General features: G+C 34.9%; 3 protein-coding genes and 1 pseudogene across 5 annotated transcripts; 2 read left to right on the plus strand and 2 right to left on the minus strand.

Moving 5' to 3' along the window:
• Positions 1-2,835: 2,835 nt before the first annotated feature.
• LOC148624859 (asporin-like) lies at positions 2,836-5,453 on the minus strand. Of its 2 annotated transcripts, XM_088567892.1 has the most exons (3): positions 5,303-5,453; positions 4,836-4,866; positions 2,836-4,346 (listed from the first exon to the last, which is right to left on the minus strand). In XM_088567892.1, the coding sequence occupies exons 2-3, from the start codon at positions 4,854-4,856 to the stop codon at positions 2,928-2,930; spliced, it is 1,440 nt and encodes a 479-aa protein (XP_088424018.1). In that variant the 5' UTR covers positions 4,857-4,866; positions 5,303-5,453; the 3' UTR covers positions 2,836-2,927. The 2 variants fall into 2 exon arrangements, with proteins under 2 accessions (XP_088424018.1, XP_088424021.1); XM_088567895.1 differs by lacking the exon at positions 4,836-4,866 and having other exon boundaries at positions 5,303-5,445.
• A 488-nt stretch (positions 5,454-5,941) lies between these two features.
• Positions 5,942-8,228, plus strand: LOC148624860 (uncharacterized). Its single transcript, XM_088567896.1, has 2 exons — positions 5,942-6,101; positions 6,677-8,228. The coding sequence occupies exons 1-2, from the start codon at positions 6,099-6,101 to the stop codon at positions 8,102-8,104; spliced, it is 1,431 nt and encodes a 476-aa protein (XP_088424022.1). The 5' UTR covers positions 5,942-6,098; the 3' UTR covers positions 8,105-8,228.
• Positions 8,229-8,808: 580 nt separating this feature from the next.
• On the minus strand, positions 8,809-16,701 carry LOC148624861 (uncharacterized). Of its 2 annotated transcripts, XM_088567897.1 has the most exons (7): positions 16,469-16,701; positions 16,019-16,170; positions 13,873-14,038; positions 12,407-12,442; positions 11,404-11,484; positions 10,888-10,972; positions 8,809-10,517 (listed from the first exon to the last, which is right to left on the minus strand). In XM_088567897.1, the coding sequence occupies exons 1-7, from the start codon at positions 16,536-16,538 to the stop codon at positions 10,016-10,018; spliced, it is 1,092 nt and encodes a 363-aa protein (XP_088424023.1). In that variant the 5' UTR covers positions 16,539-16,701; the 3' UTR covers positions 8,809-10,015. The 2 variants fall into 2 exon arrangements, with proteins under 2 accessions (XP_088424023.1, XP_088424024.1); XM_088567898.1 differs by lacking the exon at positions 11,404-11,484.
• A 1,935-nt stretch (positions 16,702-18,636) lies between these two features.
• Positions 18,637-19,939, plus strand: LOC148624862 (uncharacterized; annotated as a pseudogene).
• Positions 19,940-20,069: the final 130 nt, after the last annotated feature.

Genomic DNA, 20,069 nt, shown 5'->3' on the forward strand with positions numbered 1-20,069 from the left:
CTCTACAAATTTTGATTGCTTTTTCTAAGTCTATTTTGTCCTCTCGCAAAAGAAGTTCTTGTAGCTTGCCCTTAGCAGTGAAAATTATTTTATCACGTAGCATTCTGTCCTTCTCTTTGAAATTGCAAGACGCTGCTCTAGTACGAAGTTCAGTTAAGACATTGTCAAAGGGTTCCCGATAGGGTACATTCCAGAATCTATGAGATTCCTCATTCTTTCTTGGGATACAGTCGGCTTCAAGTTTCTCGAACACTTTGTCAGGTTTATTTTCATTGCCTGCTTCCGCCCATTGAAATTGACCGTAAATGTCTACAACTAGGGGACCTGCACAATTTTAAAAAAAAATGCAGGTTGCACAGCGTTATCTTTTTCTAAAGCTCCGCTAGCTGTTAAATAGATCTGGACTTGTCTCTTCCGTTTTTTGTAATTTTCAGAAACGTTCCCTTCAGTGACATTTAATGGTGGGGGTAATCGAAATGTGTTTGTGAACCCGATGCCCATTTTCAGGTTATCAACCACGTGCGAATTAAATTTGGTGCTTTCTGGACCATTTACATAGAGTGTTTATCATATAAGTCATTCATTTTCAATGTTTCAGACTTTGTTCACCGCTGCCACCATGTTAATTGGTCTATTACGGTTAGGCTCAAAATACTTGAAATGGGCTGCTTACAGGCAGAATAATTAGAACAAGCTTGCTATCAAGATGATTGTGTAATACATAAACAAAAGCATATCTAATTACAGACACAACATCCGGTCTATAAATAAATTATTAGGATGCTGTCCATGTGTGAGTCACTGTAAATTACAGATTCGGAAATGTATTAACTTTATCAACAACAACTAATTCCAAAATGTGACACAGTTATCTCTCTTTATATCGGAGGTGTATTCATTGGAGTCTTATTGTAAATGTGGAATATACCTGTTTACAGTTTTGTAATAAATGTCATAAATTTACTGTAACATGTATTCAATGTATAATTTGTCGAAATGGCATTTTTCCCCCGCCATAACGCGAATGGGAACATAGAAATATCGGTGTCCGTGCGTCCGTCCGTCACACATGACTTTGTAGACGCAAAGAATTTTGTTTTGTTCAGATTATGTAGGATTGTAAGTCACTATATGGAGTTGAGTGTATTGCGCTGCTGTTTTCATTTTACAAATTTTACAGGAGTAATTGGAAATTTGCACCGATTTTCACGGAAATTCTTCAAGTTTTTTTTCCTTCAAAAGACTGTCCATGTCGTAATTGTGTGTCTTTTAATCTAGGCATCCGGTATTTGGGACGTGACTACATTTCATTTGAGCGATGTATCTCATATCATATTTTCTTCATACCTTAATAAAAGTTTAAGAAATTAACTGTAAATATTTTGTTTTTGTTAAAACTAATATACGAAATTAGTGAAACTAGAGGTTAACCTCCATCGGCCCACGACGCCCCTAAGGTCATAAGTAAAATTCGTACGGGATACCATTACAAAGTGCCCCGTGCAGGTCCAGGTGTCAAAAGAATAGGCCTGCAGCAGCGCGAAGCTTGTCGTAAAAGGAGACCCAGGGGCTAGGGCGCTCTGTCCACATGGTAACTGGGTTGTGTGTCCCAGGTGGTGGAATGAGACACCCCTTGCGTGTTACATGTGGGGTTGTCAGGCTGTAATACGGACAATCTTACCGCAAACCATAGTGGTGCACCGTGTTGGGGGAAAGATGCCACGTTCCTCGCACGTTAACAATGTTGACAATAGGAGTAGGAACCTTTGCGCTCCGCCACAGGAGGTTAAATTGCCCGACCCTACACATCCCTCCCTTTTTCTATTGGCAATCAAAATTTGTCGACCCTATTATCATTTGAGTCTCATCCCATTTTTCGATTCATCATCATTTCATGTTCATTTTATCATCCATTTCATATTCATCGCCTGAATATAGCAGAAATATTTCTGCTCGGGCGTTAAACCCCAACAATTCAAATCTAAATCTCTTTTTGGTATTAATATCGGAAACGAAAGAAGTATCTTAATTTAAGTAACTGTTGTAGACTATACTATGATAAACGTATTTTAGTGAAGAAGATACAAAAATATCTACATGTAGCTCTACATGTATATGAAAATAACTTCCTAACAGACTGAAATCAGACATTTGGTGCTCCCAAGGTCATCATCTTATTTCACATTGAATACCGTTACGAGAATGTCGTCTATTACTTAAGGAGGGAGACACGTGCGTATATGTGCAGTTTTCTAGTCTATTAGTAACGAACCTGATGTATAGAATTTCTTTGTTTTGCACTTGTATTAATTTATTTCATTCATAGCTGAAATATTGCTGCTCGGACGTTAAACCCCAACAACAAACAAACAACATTTATTAGTACATTGTTTAATGTAGGTCAAATACTAATTTCTCTTGAGCCGTTTCAGGTTTTTGCAAAGCGTTCTCAAAGACACATAAAGGCGGTAAAAATAAACTCAGACTAATGTTCCATTTCATATTTGTATGTGCCTCGTAAGGAAGTCCGAATGGAGGTATACAACCGTAATATCATTTTGAAACTGAAAGTTTAATACGTAGACGTTGTAAAACTTTGTATACTGCTGGAGTTGATCTGAGTAAGATTAATATATAATTTTAAGTAACCCAGTTAAGAGACATTCAGCTGAATGTAAAAATGGTTTTAAGAGCAAAATGATTTACCTAATTCAAATATTTTAGTTTTGGCATTGGAAAGGAACTTTCGAGATTCTAATCACGTCCATGCACAACCTTATCAGTTCTTCATTTTTATTTGAAATGCAAACTTGTTAATTAAACTAACACCAAAAAAACATAAAAATCATTTATGAAATCCATAAAATGTACGATATAATGAGTCATGTTTGTTTAATGTCTGTCTTTTTGATGGTTTAACCAATCGTCTAATGAGCGTCTGCACAGTTGATTCCAGAAGGACATGTTGCAAGCTGGCTGTCAATGTAATCTTGCAGCGAAAATGCAACCGAGGCACATGTTCCGACTACTCTAAAACGAGTCTGAATCGTACGATCGTTCTTAATGTCGAACAGCCACTTCAACCCGCAGTTACACTCGATTGTATTGTCAGAGAGATCGATAATAAGAAATCCGCGTCCGTGATTCCGAAGAAGAGACTCGATTGCACATGGTATGCTTCGGATTTCAACCCCCTTCAACTCAAGTCTTCGAAGTTTTGTCTGCTCTTTGAAGGCTTTGTCAGAAATGTATAGTATAGGATTGTTGTTCATTTTCAGCGTGTAAAGTTCTTTCGAGTCTACTAAATCGTTAGTTTCTATGGCGTGAATGCTATTGTTTGAAAGGTCCAGGATGTTAAGATTTGTAATGTCTTGTATGGCACCTGGAATTCTAGTAATACCTGAGTTTTTTAGACTAAGACTTGCGATTGTGCTCACCGACTGAGCAGACTTGTCACTGACGAACTTTAAATTGTTTTGGTCCATAATCAGTTGATCTAACTTTTCAAATCCAGCCAGGACTTCTGGAAACGTTGTAATGTTATCATCAATTAAGGAAATCTGGTTCAGGAAAGGGAGAAAACCTCTGATAATCGGAATTCTTAGTCCGTAGTCACCAATTTGGATGTTATGGTCAATATGCAACTCTTGAAGGTATCGAAGTCGTGATATTGCTAGAGGTACCGAACGCAGCTGAGTGTGAGCGATCTTCAATCTTAAAAGAGTACCTTGAAAACCATGAAAAGCGTTGATAGGCATGATGGAAATCGCAGAGGCAGTTAGTATTAGTTCTTCTAGTTTAGTCAGATGTTTCAGTGTCGTTGGCCATTGTGTCAACTCGGTTCCACCTATTTTTGTCCCCAGAGTAAAACTTATCAATGTGTCACCAATGTCACGTAGTATATCTTCCGAAAAGCTGTACTGATCAATCGGATTTCCAGAAACGTCAAGTGTACCAAGAAATGTCATTTTAGACAAAGCTTCTGGTAACTTCGTTAGCTCATTGTTAGCAATATTTAATAGGAGTAACTTGTCTTCAATGCCTTTAAAAGAATCTGCATTTAATTTGGAGTCGGTAAGATTACAGTTGTCTAAAATTAATTGTTTAAGGCCCCATCCCTGAAATGCATTCGGTGGGATAGTCAGATTGCTATTTGAAATCTCCAACCTCGTGGTCGTAAGTCCACCAGTTAAAGGAACAATAACGTCTAAATCCGAACATTGAACTATGTTAGCCTGGCATTGGCATTTTCCTTGCATCACTGGCGGAACGGTACAAACTGCACGCTTCTGTATTTTGGTTGCAACAACTTGTACATGCACTAAAACCGACACCACTGTCAACACCTGAAATTAGTACATGTAATGTACGCTATCGGATAGTTTTCAGATTATGTTGCTAAGTAAAATTGTAAAGCTGTTATAATAAATTACATGTAAGTTCAGCGCTTTTTCCCTTTTGTACCTGTTTGTGAAATTTCAACGAAATTTTGATTAGTGTGTAATGTTATTCCGTCAAAAATGTAATTTCCGATATAAAGGAATCACTCACGGAAAATCTTTTGAAAGTTGAACACAGTGCTTTGAATCATTTTACATTATGTTTGATAATGGTGCAGATAGAGGGTACAGCCTTCGGGAGTGTCTATGAACATTTATCCAGATCAATCTTTTCTATTTTATATATATTTCAGGTATAAAGAAAGTATTAATTTTTATAGCGAACATGTAACTGTTACATAGCATCTTCGTACACGTGTCGAAAAATATTTAGTCTTAGTGCAAAATTATAATTATCAAAAATATACAATATACAATGTTACAACTGTTCATTACCTTCAACACCATTTTCATCATTTTTTTCTATCTGAAAGTTGAAAGATTTATGAATAAAAACTTTTATAAAGCTGGATAATGTGAGTGTTTTGTTGCTGTTTTAACTTTGTTTTGTTTCTACTTTTTGTTAGTTGTTTTTTTACCTTTCTTTGCAACCTTTTGTTCCTGGATTTAGGAGTTGGACATAATTACTTTTATTAACCGCCTCTATTCCCTCTTGCTCATTAGTTCATGCTATCTTTGGTTGATTAAGTTAAACATAAGTATTGTACAATACCTTTAAACTTACAGAACTAAAAGCAAGCACTAAGATATATATTTTCTTCTTCCCTTTAGAAAGACAGAATTGATAAGGATATGAAGGAATATGTTCATTTTTTAAACAAATACGAAAGATAATATCTAGATAAGACTAATATGTTCCCAATTTGCTTCCGGAAATTTATTTAATACTAGGGTATGCTTACTTTTTGAAGTAAATGCGCTATTCCTGAGACACAAATCCAAATTCGGGACCGAGTCTGCTTTCTTTCCCGGCAAAGTCCAATGGAGAGAGCTGGTACCTATCGCTATCGCCCTCTTCCTGTTTGACAGAGCTGATAACCTTTGAAGACTAAATAGATACAACAAAGACGTCCGTTCCCTGGGAATACAAAAATCTGTTCTCAACATTGTCATGTCATCAGATTAATCGAAATAATTAAGAACTGTTTTATTTATGATGCAACTAAATAAAGTTAATCTTCTGGGGTAAAGACATGGGAGCAGTTCGGCGAAAGAAAAGACAACATTTTAAAGAGTTATTCAGATATTACAAAAATATATACAGGTTTTCTTGCATCAAAAGTAAGCCGATTTTAGTAATGAAATCATAAAACAAATAAATAAAAAAAAATTGACTAAGAGATAAGAAAAGTTCAGTTTCAATCATTTTGTATAGCAGCCTCGCACTATGGGTGCCAGTTTATAATTTGACCGCATGTACCATAAACATGCACTTAACAGTTGATTGCTTAGTGGTTGCTAATGTGGATAAAATTGACAATATAATTTGCAGTTATTCTTAAGAGGGGAATTTAATTATATTCTTTTTTTCGAGTTACATGTATAATATACTAATGAAAATCGAAACACTTCGAGTTAACACATCACCTGCTACGTTCCACGCCAAAACCATTACTAGATAAGATGCACCAATCACATGGCGTCTTCATTTGTCATCTGTTATCTCTCTAACTCACATTAGCACACAGTGAGACAACAATGGTAAGTTTGTCATTGAATTATTTCAGAAATCCGATTGTGTATAGAAATTTGAAAGCGGAGACTAAATTTAAGTGCCTTTTAGAAATTGATTAAAGACCACAAAATTAATTCTGCGAAAAAGTCTAAAATTACATTAAAATTCAATGGGCACAATTTTCGTTTCAGCAAATTAATAGGAATAAGTTTTCTGCGAAGCCACATCCACAACACAAATATTGACAATGCCATATTTTTGCTTGTTTTTTTTTTTTTTTTTTTAGTCTACTTAAATTATCTCGTTTCCATATTTTTACTTCTTGTAAACGTAATTAATTCAACATTAAGAAAAAAATGACTTCACTGTTTAGCTTTAGCTGCGTGGTTGAATGCTATTACATGTATTGGGCTGATTTCTGGGTTATACATGGAACATTTACCAAATTGTGGGACGAATATACTCTATCTTTTCAAATAGTCCTCGCGTTTCTACTGCAAAAGTTACCATATCCATACCCTAAGTAAATATCGAAACCTGTAATTCGAAATGCTTCTGAATTTAATGCGAAATGGTCAATCACTGTTTGGTTCTATTTCAGCGCTTTACCATAGTGTTTGCAGCCGTTCTTGTATGCCTTGGCTATGTGCACGGGTGTCCAAACTCTTGTTCCTGCATTGCTGATGAAATAGCATGTAGTTATAGAAGATTAACCTCGTTGCCTTCCTTTAGTTCATCCGATTTCATAAACGTCAGAGTTTTGGATTTAAGTCATAATAATTTTACATCTTTACCAAGCAATGCCTTTCAAAATGCAAAAATAGAGACTCTGAGACTTAACAATAACCATATCAGGTCAATCTCGAATGGTTCTTTCAATGGATTGGAATCAACCCTTCAGAACCTTGATCTCAGCAACAACGAACTTATAAAACTCCCCAGCGCACTCAGTGACTTGAATGTCTTGAGATCTTTGAATGTCTCGAATAATTACAGAGGGTCTACAAATCTGGAACTAACCGCCTCAGTAATGAGAGCCTTAGGGGATACCGTTACAGAGTTTACCTTTGGTAGCGTAGAACAATTAGAATGGCCTTTCGAACTCGGTGCCCATTTGCAGACTTTGCATCGTCTAGAAGTGACGTCGCTACATCCGGATCTTATAGTAATCCCCCCTACCGGTTTCCATAGTTTCGAGTCAACTCTTACCGATTTATCTATTCATGATACGAACCTACTTGCAGTTCCTTTGGGTATTTCTAATCTCTGGAACCTCAAGACCTTAAACTATGACTACAATCTGAATACTGGAGATAGGGGTATTTTGCTACAATCTTTCCCAACGAGTAATAAATCAAAACTGGAGACACTGACCCTGAAGGGCGACCGCCTCACTGTATTTCCTCTCGTTCTTAAGTATCTCAGACACTTGAAATCTTTCAGTATCGACGACAATGCTCTGAAACTAGTAAGCGAAGAAACTGTCGAAGGTTTGAACACACTTCAAACATTGACCATTAGAAACTGTTCTCTAGAAAGAATACCAGCAGCATTAGGAAATATTAACCTTTTGAGGGACATTGACTTTTCATTCAACTCGATCGAAACAGTTGAACAGAGAGATCTAGTAGGGTTTGGACACATCCAAAAGTTAACTTTGGCAAATACACCTCTCAAATACATTTCAGGAGATTCTCTCCAGCCTTTGTTGACACTGCGTGATCTGAACTTAAACAATACAGAGCTTACACAGGTTCCAATGGCAATCAATGCAACGACCACTCTCCTTAAGATAAGTATGGGGGGCAACCAACTCGACTGCATGTGTGAAAATCTGGGATGGTTACTTTATAAAGAGGTCGGATGTAACAAAACCGCGCATCATCAATTTCGAGTCATTGGCGAGTGTGATACAATTCATGCAACACTTGACCATTATTTGAAGACCTACGTCCCAGACTGTCCCGGATACAAAGAAAAATGTCAGATCCCTCCCTATAATACTGGGACGGCGGCTCCTTTTAAATAAAACAAACTTTAAATCAAACAATGATCAAATGTTTTTAGATTATGTTGTAATAGTAACTAGTTCGCAATATGCGTTAATGTTAAATAAAATGAAGCATTCTCAAAAGAAAATGCAATGAATTTTCTTATGTTTTTTACTAATTTTGTTTTGAATAAGTACATAAAAAATGAAAATACAAACAAGACGCCCTCACATAATTTGATGTGAAACTATGACAAAACAAAAAATTGACAAAATACCGCAGCACCAAAATAGGACAATTCAGAGATGTGAAAATACAGAAACATGGTCTAAATGTATACACGATGTAAACAGAAGAATATAATATACTAACATATATAACGGGAGGTGTATCAAGTGCTTTGGAAAGGTTAGCATGTACTGCACCACCAGCGGCACCCGTCACATTTTGAGATAGAATCTTCGAAATTGCAACAAAACTAAAAACCGTTCGAGAGAGTATTGATCTGATGTGTTGCTTCTACTCAAATTTATGTGTTGCTTTGTTTAATGACTCAAGTAGTTTTGGTATTGACAACTTAGGATTCAAGGAGGGGACGTCCAATCCACATATTAGTTGGTTTTACCTTTATAAGTAAATCTATGTATAATAATAGGCCACTAGTCTAGCCAAAAAAATAAGGCTAAGCTGATCTTTGCTTAGCTACACACCGTAAGGAAATCAAATAAAACGCAATAAAATATCATTTTACATGTACGTTGTACATTTATTATGGGCACAGTAAAAAAAACATACGGAAAAAATATATAAAAATACTTACTTGTATTAATATGAATACAAAATTGGAAGCTTTATAACTAAAAATGTAAAACACGCTTAGTATACATCGATACCCTTAAAAAGACAATAGACGGAGTATTAATCCATTAATTGATCTTAACGCCATTGTAAAAAAAAATACAGTAATATGTTAAAAACCGAAGAAATCAAATAAAATTGCATGTATTTCTTGCCCCTAATTCGAATACTAGAATTTCTTGTAAACATAATATACATGTAGTTGAATATTCTGTATCATTCTACTTAATTATTACAAATGCAGAAGCTACATGTATTAATAAGAGTATAGAAAATTAACCCTTTCTAAATGCTTACTATTCTAATATCTAACTAGAAACTAGACAATATTAGAATGATGAAATCTACAAAACACATAAATATATGAAGTGCTTATAAAGTTTAAGTCAGAAACATGATGTGGCACATGACGTGCCCGTTGTCATGTTCATTGTTGGCTGTGTATCTAACTACACGTAGTTCAAATAATTAATAAGTTATCATGTACGTTAATGTCGAAGTAATGTAGTTGACGACATACTTGGTGTTTCTGTCCGTATTATATACAGTATGCTTTCCCATTTATAATAAAACGCACATATTGACCAGGTCACAGAGAATTAGTGTCACAGGGTGTAACATCAACGGTAGCATATAAAGGTACGTCGTCTATGCCGATCTCAGCACTTTCTGGTAGGCGTCATTATGATACAATATATGCAACATGTGTATTTCAATTCACCATAACATATAGGTAAAGGTACAGAGCCCCAACAAAAATAAAGTTGAAATATTGTTCATGCATATTTAATTTTCATTTGAAGTTTTCGGTTAAAACGTTCCTTAGAAGAGTTTGAAGAAAAAACAGTCATCTTTCGGCATTTCAGAATGCTAAAATATGTTTACGATCCTGGACCCGCCAAGACCAATTGCCACTTGTTGCATCATGTGTAACGACCTGAATTTATCTTTTTACAGACTGTTTCACTAAATTTCAGAATGCAGCTAGGGAAGCACGGATTGCAGAAAATGCGACATTTGGAAAATGTTCCGATCTTTAATGAACAAAACCTCAAAATAGTTTAAAAATGTCTACCTATTGTCCACAAATTTCAGCATCTCTCCACATTCATTGGTTCGTATAGTTCTCCAGCATCGCCACTAACTTGACGCTGAGGATTCGGAACTTTATAATCCATAACAGGATTTATGTTTTGATAATACTCCGTAATCGGAGAAACCTTCTTGTCACCACTGGAACTTTGACAGGTCAACTCGCCAGTATTTTCATACCGACTATCCGTCTCGTTCGCGTATATTTCTCCTTCAGCTGAAAAAATCTGCTCGCTCATAGGGGTATATTCTTCGGTTCCAACTTCTGCTATAGAGTCCATCATTACTTCATAATCCCCGCCGATCTTATTTTTTGGTTCGTCGTTTCCGAGCTGAGAAGATTTTTCTTGAGTAGTTGTGTATGTGTTAGCAGTTACCTTTGACCTTTTGTCAGGTTTCCGTAGTTTATCAGTTTTTACGAGACGTTTTTCCAGCATTGATGCTTCTATCACAGATGGCAACATATTACGTATCCTTAGTCCATTCTTTCTTTTTAACCTTCTGGAAGTAAGCATTTTGTGTTAGTAAATTTAAAACTTTGATAGATTGTACTAATACGACACTAATGTGTGTTTAAGTCATGAAATCTGACAGATGACATCCTATTTCTTCTTCCTTACATTATAAAAATGCGTTTCGGTACATGTAAAAGTTGTTTATGAAAACAAACCTGTGATCAAATGACATTAAAATTTTGAACAATCTTCAAAATCTTGCGTGAGTGTATATATTAGAATGGTATTTTTGTTATTGCCAGTTGTTTTAACGAAATTAAATGTAAGTCTAGCAGTTTAATTGTTTGTTGTTTAGTATTTTGTTTATGACCGTCTCATTGGCAATCATACCACATCTTCTATTTTTATAGTCTTACCGTCTGTAAACAACATATCCTACTACAGCGGTTACGACTAAAATGGTAACCAAAACACCAACAATGATACCGGCTGTTAGATGAACTGAAATAAGAATGAATCAATCTAATATATACTTGTTAATTAAATCAATTTAAGTTGACTTCAGAATTACTTATTTTAATAAGAAATCTTAAAAAATCAGATGTTTTTTTCCTTAAGCTTGGTTGATGTAACACCGCAAAGTACATGTAATAAAATAAAAAAAGACATGTAGCCAATGTTGAAATGTTAACTATTATATTTCTCGGTATTACTTTATGTATAGACTGTCCCACTAGTCGGATTATTTCTTAATGAACCCTTAAGGCCTGTTAGTTAACATGTGTAGTATGTACAGTGAAAATTAGGAACCCCTTTTTAGCTCACCTGGCCGAAGGACCGGGTGAGCTATTGCCATCACTTGGCGTCCGTCGTCGTTAATAATTTTTCAAAACTCTTCTCCTCTGACACTACTTGACCAATTGAAACCACACCTGATATGAATGTTCCTTGGGGTATCGTACATAGAACTGATCTGAGGATTTTTGATCCATTCAAAAACATGGCCGCCGTTACTAAAAATAGAACATAGGGGTCAGACAGTAGTTTTTTGCATATATATCCAAAATCGTTAGATTAAGCCAAAATCTGACAAAATAAAAGTGTTTAACATGATGAGATCTATCTCAAATTTTCATTTTAATTCGTTGAGCCATGTTGGATTTATTGCCCTTTTTCGACGTTTTTTTGCTAATTTTAATGTTATTCCTTTCAAAATCTTTCCTTCTGACACTACTTGACCAACATAAACCAAACTTGGTATGAATGTTCCTTGGAGTATCCAGCATAGAACTGATGTGGGGATTTTTTGATCCATCGAAAAACGTGGCCGCTGTTACTAAAAATAAAACATAGGGGTCAGACAGTAGTTTTTTTCATATATATCTCCAATACCGCAAGATTTAGCCAAACTCTTTCAATTCTGAAATAATTCCTATTATAAGGCCTTCAAAAGTCTTCAGGGATCAAAGTTGTCAGTCGACTATTTGTAGGAGTTATTGCCCTTGAAATATGGAATTTGTTTACAGTTTTCAGTCAATATCTTAAAAACTATAATAGATAGAAAGAATCTTTCAATTGCCGAAATGATCCTTATGACAAGTCTTGAAAATGCACTAAAATGCAACTAATTTTAGAAGCATTTTTGTTCAATGATTAAATAGTCAACTTTTGTCGAAAAGTTAATTTTTTATATTTTTGAAATTCTTTACATTAAATTAAATTACTTTTCAGAGCGTATTTGGGGTCGATTGATGTTTGACCCCTTCTATAACTAATGCAAAATAGCAGAAAACTTTACCGTTTTTCACTTTGATAAATAAGATATTCAAAAATTACATTGATTTATCTTTCCATTGACATATACTATAGTCGTATACCCTCTAGGCCCATTAAAGTTCGATAAAATCCTTAGCCGTCCGCAGCACTATTACGTACCATTATTATCTTCTCTCAGTGCATCTTTATTGCCATCTGATAAAACAAGACATAAAAACTCTTAAATATTTCTAACGAGAAAAACGGCAAAACTTCGGGAAATCGTGAATGCACCACAGACTGTGCCAGATTATGGACATGACATGTATTGTCAAAGACATAAACGGTACCACAGTGTATAGAACGAAAAAAATACACATTTATTATATATACAAGCATTCGGTACATGCACGCATGGTAGTTATTTTAAAAACCCGAAATAGATGAAGACGAGTCGTCGAATTTATAACGTATGTACAATATATGTTTTGTCCCAATCAATCTAATTAAAATTAGACCTATCAATTGTTCCATTCATGTCACTGCATGTAAGACCTAACAACATTCAATTCTTCTACATGTTCTGATGGTCTTTCTGATCAGTCCATCATATTTCATCTTTCATGATTTTGAAAGCATTATTCAAAGAGAAAAAACGAGGGCTCTGGAAAGGTTATCTGAACAGAAAGTTGAATGGAGTGTTGTTAGATCCTACATGCAGTGATTGAATGGAACAATTGATAGGTCTAATATTAATTAGATTTTATCCCAATAGTCATAAGGTATAATTCAGTCATGTTAAAATAGCAACTCGTAATTCATAGTTACCTTTATTTGTTGTGTCAATGTATTGAAATTTGCCTTAAATGCGTGAAATAATAATGAATGCTAACCACTGAACAGAAGAAAAACCAATAGTTCAAAATATCTTAACATTGTTTTTTTTCTTATATCAAGTACGGCAAAAAGTCAAGCTGTAAGTTCACAGAGTCGCTTGTCTCAAAACAAAAAGTAGTCAGAACAACAAAGGATTTAAAAAACACCAGAAACGCGATACCTTCAAAAGAAAATGTAAAGGGACTTTAAAAAAACAAAACCAGATTTAGAAAGGAAAGGAACGAGTAAACCAAATATAAATTCATGTATTTACACGTGATATGTATTAAAGTTGCTTTTCGCATTTTACAAAGGATTCCTATCTACTAAAATAATTCATTTATACTTCCTCGTAAGATTCAAACATGATTAAAGGATTGGTACAAGGTGACATATATGAAGCACTCCGTGATCATAACTTAGTGTATATTTTTTAAATTATTATTTTATGCCAATTACACTTTTTTAAAACTTACACTGTTAAGTCACTTTGATATAATATTTTTGTGTAATTAAATTATGATGTTTCTAGACTGTATTTGGCAATATATAATTATTTTCAAGTTATTGCCATCACTTTTGTTGTCCGTTATTTTATGCAAATGGAAATAAGCCATACATCAAACAGACTAGTTGGCTGCTTAATTTAGAGTGGGGAGAGCACTAGAATTTTATCTGAAAAATATATCTTATTGGTATGGATAATATCGTTAAATTTCTTGTTGTTTGAACGGTTCACCGTTTGAACATATGAATATATTATCACTTACTTAATATTTTGTAAACAAATGTATAATTCGTTCCATAAAGACGTCCACAGGTTTCAATTATGTTTCCTGTACAGTTGCACATGCTATCAGTGACTTTTGGAAGTATTTCTTCAGAGCTCAAATTGCTACACGTACATAGTGACTCATTTGGATGAACGTTTTGAATCTGAAAAGAAATATAATATTAACTTTTTATTTACTATTTCTTTAAATGAAACAAAAATGCGTAAAAAACCACAAATCATGAATTGACAACAATTTGCATGTACATTATGATGTTAAGATGCATTTACCAACACAAAAAATGATCATGATAATGGAGATATCTATCGACAACATAAACAATACAAATTGTATATACAAAGATATATCTTATAATTGCTCATTTTTGCTTAATTTCACATATCGAAGATGAATAGAACAGAGTTTTTTAATACTTCCTAAAAAACGCATGTTAAAGAACATGTTGTACCACATTTCTTTTGCTGAAGATTTTGGAAATTTTAGATGAACCTGAGTTTGGATCAACAAGTATAAAATACAATGAAAAAGGTACAATTTGTAAGACTTCAATTGGGACCGTTTCAATGTTCTTTAACAAATATTAATTGCCAAGATAATTGAGGCATGTGTAACCTGCCAGAAGACAAGTTTGGGAGCTAGAGAGGTTATATCGATAAAAATTACTCGCTAAAAAGACAAGAAATTTCAACTTTATCTCACCCATTTTTGAGACAGAACACGGCGTACATAACTCCTACAACGTAAGAAGTTGGAACTCCGTATTCTATATGCAAGCTTTTTATACAGTTTCCTTACCCAGACACGACAGAAGATGACTAAACTGGAGAAAATCGAATAACCTACCTGATGAGAAAATCCAACCATCCTAGAGTTTATATCGACCTTACATTCAGGTCTTCAGCATTTTGAAATGGTACATCCGGTTAATGAAATTGCGGATTTTAATTTGCGAAACGAAACTTACCTTTCAATTTACAAATGAATTGCCTTTACCAAATTTACGTTGGTTTTGTCAAAAATATATTATATTCCGTAAAATTAGTGACCTATTTCCATCCGACTGATCACTTTGGTAACTGTCTTCATTTAAAATGTTTTCTAGGTATTTTACATTAAATTAGGATTTTTATTGCTTGATTTCCGGAAGGTCAAATTTCTTTTTTATGTAAATAGTTTTAAAAGACTTAAAAAAAATTTAAAACACATATTTAGCTTATTCACATTTGAGGTGGTTTTCATCATGTCAGGTGCTAGAGGTAAAGAATGGCACCACATCAGAAGGTAGCTTGTCAGACAACCTCTAGTATCGCGTACGCTTTCCCATAGAAAATGCGTAATTAGATAAAGAGTTAGTGATCGATCATATCTTCTCAATTTGTGTCATTTAAAAAAAAATATTATTTGAAACGAGAATAACCAGTAACTGATTAAAAGCCCTTTGCTTATCCGGTGACCTATATTTTACACTTCGACGTGACGTATCAATACGTCCTGATCCGCTGTTAATTATAGCTTGTTTAAACTCAAAACATAAAAAAAAATATTTGTATTTGTATTTTATAGGAAATTGAACACCGAGTGAGAAAAAGAATTAAACCAACTTTTGTCATGCAAGATTGGGACATCACAAACACGCTTGGATAGTCCGAGATTTCTACGACGTCCATAAAAAACACAGGATTTCACTAAAATGTCAGAATTCTGTAAATTTAAGAAAGACAGTTAATTGGTTTTACATGTACAACAGACAGCACTACTGACACGCTTTTCACTCTATATGAAATTTGCAGACTGCTATTTTTACAATATTTTGACTCCGTGATCTCGAACTTCAATATCACAATATTTTGTAATTTTTTTCTAGTTGAATGTCCAAAATTTCACAATATTTTGACTATGTGATCTAGAACTTCATGAGTTCTTGAGTTCAAGATCACAGTATTTTGTTTTTATGAAATTGGGTGACGTCCTATTTCCAGCTGATTTGTGATGACATGTCTCTCGACCGAGTGGTGTTTTATTTTAAATTTCTGTGTTTGAGCCAAATCATCAGACCCTCGGTGGTTCGAAAGTTGTAAAGATTACCATTATGAGGACTACGTTCTCTATTACTAAAACTTACTGTTGTCAAAAAGAAGAAGTCTATGTTCGTGGACTGTGCTATACATCTTTCTCTACACGTTTCTTGTAATTCTGAAGTTATATTTACATATGTTGTGATGTTTGAATAATCTTCTCCAACTTTGTAACATCCAATGTATTCGTAGGGTATTTCTGGAAGGGTAACGACGAAATATTTTCGAGAGGCAATTAATAAAGATACCGGTTAATCTAATTAGAGACTTTAAGTAGTTGACCGCACATGGTCAAATTATTTACAAGACATCATGTATGACATATTGAATTTTATTCGTTTGATTTAATAATTTGTTTTTATCTCTGATATAAAATGTTTTCATGCTTCGGATAACGGTTTGTTTATATATATTAAAACCCGGAAGTGCACTTGTACATTGAATTAAATGAATATATGCTTCAAAAGCCTGTAATAGCAAATTCACATTCTACTCACTTGAAGTTGAAACTAATAAACATTTCCCATAAAGTACCACCAAAGAGATAATTGAACACACCAAATACATCCTCAAAAAGTAATTGCTATAGATTATCTTAAATAATACGGGAAAACTTTACATAAACGTCCAGATCAAGTGTAAACACACACTACACTCATGAAAACGTTTTTTTGCGATGTGATACAGTTTAACTTTTCAATACTAATCAACAAATCTATAAATTTCTTTAACATACATGTACAGTCATATGTTGAAAGGAAGCACTTGAAAAAGGATTTCAACATCATTACAGTACTCTTGTGTGAAGGTATTGATTCGACCAGTTGGTTTATGCGTCATTGGTATTAAAAAAATGGTTCAAATGTGACCGTTTTCCTTACATAATCTCATGTGAAGTGCTCATTCGAGTGTAGTTATATGTTTAGTGTGTGTGCGTGCTTTATTTCTTTTCTTTTTTGACTTTCTCCTTCGAAGGTTTCATGTTAGTGCATGTGTTTTCTAACTCACAACGATAACTGTTGTCTTCGCCCTACTTGTCTACTGTTGTGTGTGGGTACGATACTTGTCTACTGTTGTGTGTGGGTACGATACTTGTCTACTGTTGTGTGTGGGTACGATATTTGTCTACTGTTGTGTGTGGGTACGGTACTTGTCTTCTCCTCTTGTGTGGCAACGATCCTTGACTACCTTGACCATGATAGTATGTGGCTATGGTGCTTTTCTACTGTTGTGTATGGTACGATGCTTGTTTACTCCTCGTGGGCGGGTACGATGTTTGTCTTCTCCTTGTGTGCGGGTATGATGCTTGTCTAATTCTCGTGTGCGGGTACCATGCTTGTCTACTCGTGTGCAGGTATGATTCTTGTCTTTTCCTCGAGTGTGGGTACGATTCTTGTCTACTCCTCGTGCGTGGGTACGGTGATTGTCTACTCGTGTGTTGGTATGATGTTGGTCTACTCCTGACCATGCTAGTGTGTGGCTATAATGCTTTTCTACTGTTGTGTTTGGGTATGACGCTTGTATACTCCTCATGTGCAGTTACTAAGCTTGTCTGTTCCTGAACATACTAGTGTGTGGTGACGGTGCATGTCTACTTGTATCTTCGTTCATTTTTTTGCTGGTTCGTGTGAGGATAGAATGCTTGTCAAATTCTGGCTTGTGGTTAAGATGTTTGTCTACTTGTTTGTGAAGGTACGATCTTTGTCTACTCCTGGTGTGTGAGTGCAATGCACGACTACTCCTAGTGTGTCGGTGCTGTGATTTTCTACTCCTGGCATTTAGATAATAGGTATTTATTTTACATAAAATTAGGATTTTTATTGCTTGATTTCCGGAAGGTCAAATTTCTTTTTTATGTAAATAGTTTTAAAAGACTTAAAAAAAATTAAAACACATATTTAGCTTATTCACATTTGAGGTGGCTTTCATCATGTCAGGTGCTAGAGGTAAAGAATGGCACCACATCAGAAAGTAGCTTGTCAGACAACCTCTAGTATCGCGTACGCTTTCCCATAGAAAATGCGTAATTAGATAAAGAGTTAGTGATCGATCATATCTTCTCAATTTGTGTCATTTAAAAAAAAATATTATTTGAAACGAGAATAACCAGTAACTGATTAAAAGCTCTTTGCTTATCCGGTGACCTATATTTTACACTTCGACGTGACGTATCAATACGTCCTGATCCGCTGTTAATTATAGCTTGTTTAAACTCAAAACATAAAAAAAAATATTTGTATTTGTATTTTATAGGAAATTGAACACCGAGTGAGAAAAAGAATTAAACCAACTTTTGTCATGCAAGATTGGGACATCACAAACACGCTTGGATAGTCCGAGATTTCTACGACGTCCATAAAAAAACACAGGATTTCGCTAAAATGTCAGAATTCTGTAAATTTAAGAAAGACAGTTAATTGGTTTTACATGTACAACAGACAGCACTACTGACACGCTTTTCACTCTATATGATATTTGCAGACTGCTATTTTTACAATATTTTGACTCCGTGATCTCGAACTTCAATATCACAATATTTTGTAATTTTTTTCTAATTGAATGTCCAAAATTTCACAATATTTTGACTATGTGATCTAGAACTTCATGAGTTCTTGAGTTCAAGATCACAGTATTTTGTTTTTATGAAATTGGGTGACGTCCTATTTCCAGCTGATTTGTGATGACATGTCTCTCGACCGAGTGGTGTTTTATTAACCTTGATCTCAGCAACAACGAACTTATAAAACTCCCCAGCGCACTCAGTGACTTGAATGTCTTGAGATCTTTGAATGTCTCGAATAATTACAGAGGGTCTACAAATCTGAAACTAACCGCCTCAGTAATGAGAGCCTTAGGGGATACCGTTACATAGTTTACCTTTGGTAGCGTAGAACAATTAGAATGGCCTTTCGAACTCGGTGCCCATTTGCAGACTTTGCATCGTCTAGAAGTGACGTCGCTACATCCGGATCTTATAGTAATCCCCCCTACCGGTTTCCATAGTTTCGAGTCAACTCTTACCGATTTATCTATTCATAATACGAACCTACTTGCAGTTCCTTTGGGTATTTCTAATCTCTGGAACCTCAAGACCTTAAACTATGACTACAATCTGAATACTGGAGATAGGGGTATTTTGCTACAATCTTTCCCAACGAGTAATAAATCAAAACTGGAGACAATGACCCTGAAGGGCGACCGCCTCACTGTATTTCCTCTCGTTCTTAAGTATCTCAGACACTTGAAATCTTTCAGTATCGACGACAATGCTCTGAAACTAGTAAGCGAAGAAACTGTCGAAGGTTTGAACACACTTCAAACATTGACCATTAGAAACTGTTCTCTAGAAAGAATACCAGCAGCATTAGGAAATATTAACCTTTTGAGGGACATTGACTTTTCATTCAACTCGATCGAAACAGTTGAACAGAGAGATCTAGTAGGGTTTGGACACATCCAAAAGTTAACTTTGGCAAATACACCTCTCAAATACATTTCAAGAGATTCTCTCCAGCCTTTGTTGACACTGCGTGATCTGAACTTAAACAATACAGAGCTTACACAGGTTCCAATGGCAATCAATGCAACGACCACTCTCCTTAAGATAAGTATGGGGGGCAACCAACTCGACTGCATGTGTGAAAATCTGGGATGGTTACTTTATAAAGAGGTCGGATGTAACAAAACCGCGCATCATCAATTTCGAGTCATTGGCGAGTGTGATACAATTCATGCAACACTTGACCATTATTTGAAGACCTACGTCCCAGACTGTCCCGGATACAAAGAAAAATGTCAGATCCCTCCCTATAATACTGGGACGGCGGCTCCTTTTAAATAAAACAAACTTTAAATCAAACAATGATCAAATGTTTTTAGATTATGTTGTCATAGTAACTAGTTCGCAATATGCGTTAATGTTAAATAAAATGAAGCATTCTCAAAAGAAAATGCAATGAATTTTCTTATGTTTTTTACTAATTTTGTTTTGAATAAGTACATAAAAAATGAAAATACAAACAAGACGCCCTCATATAATTTGAAACTAAAGATATGATGTGAAACTATGACAAAACAAAACATTGACAAAATACCGCA

The sequence above is a fragment of the Perna viridis genome, chromosome 2, assembly GCF_037379345.1.
Source record: "Perna viridis isolate PV_CMFRI_1.1 ecotype Kerala chromosome 2, ASM3737934v1, whole genome shotgun sequence".
NCBI classification, from domain to species: Eukaryota; Metazoa; Mollusca; class Bivalvia; order Mytilida; family Mytilidae; genus Perna; species Perna viridis.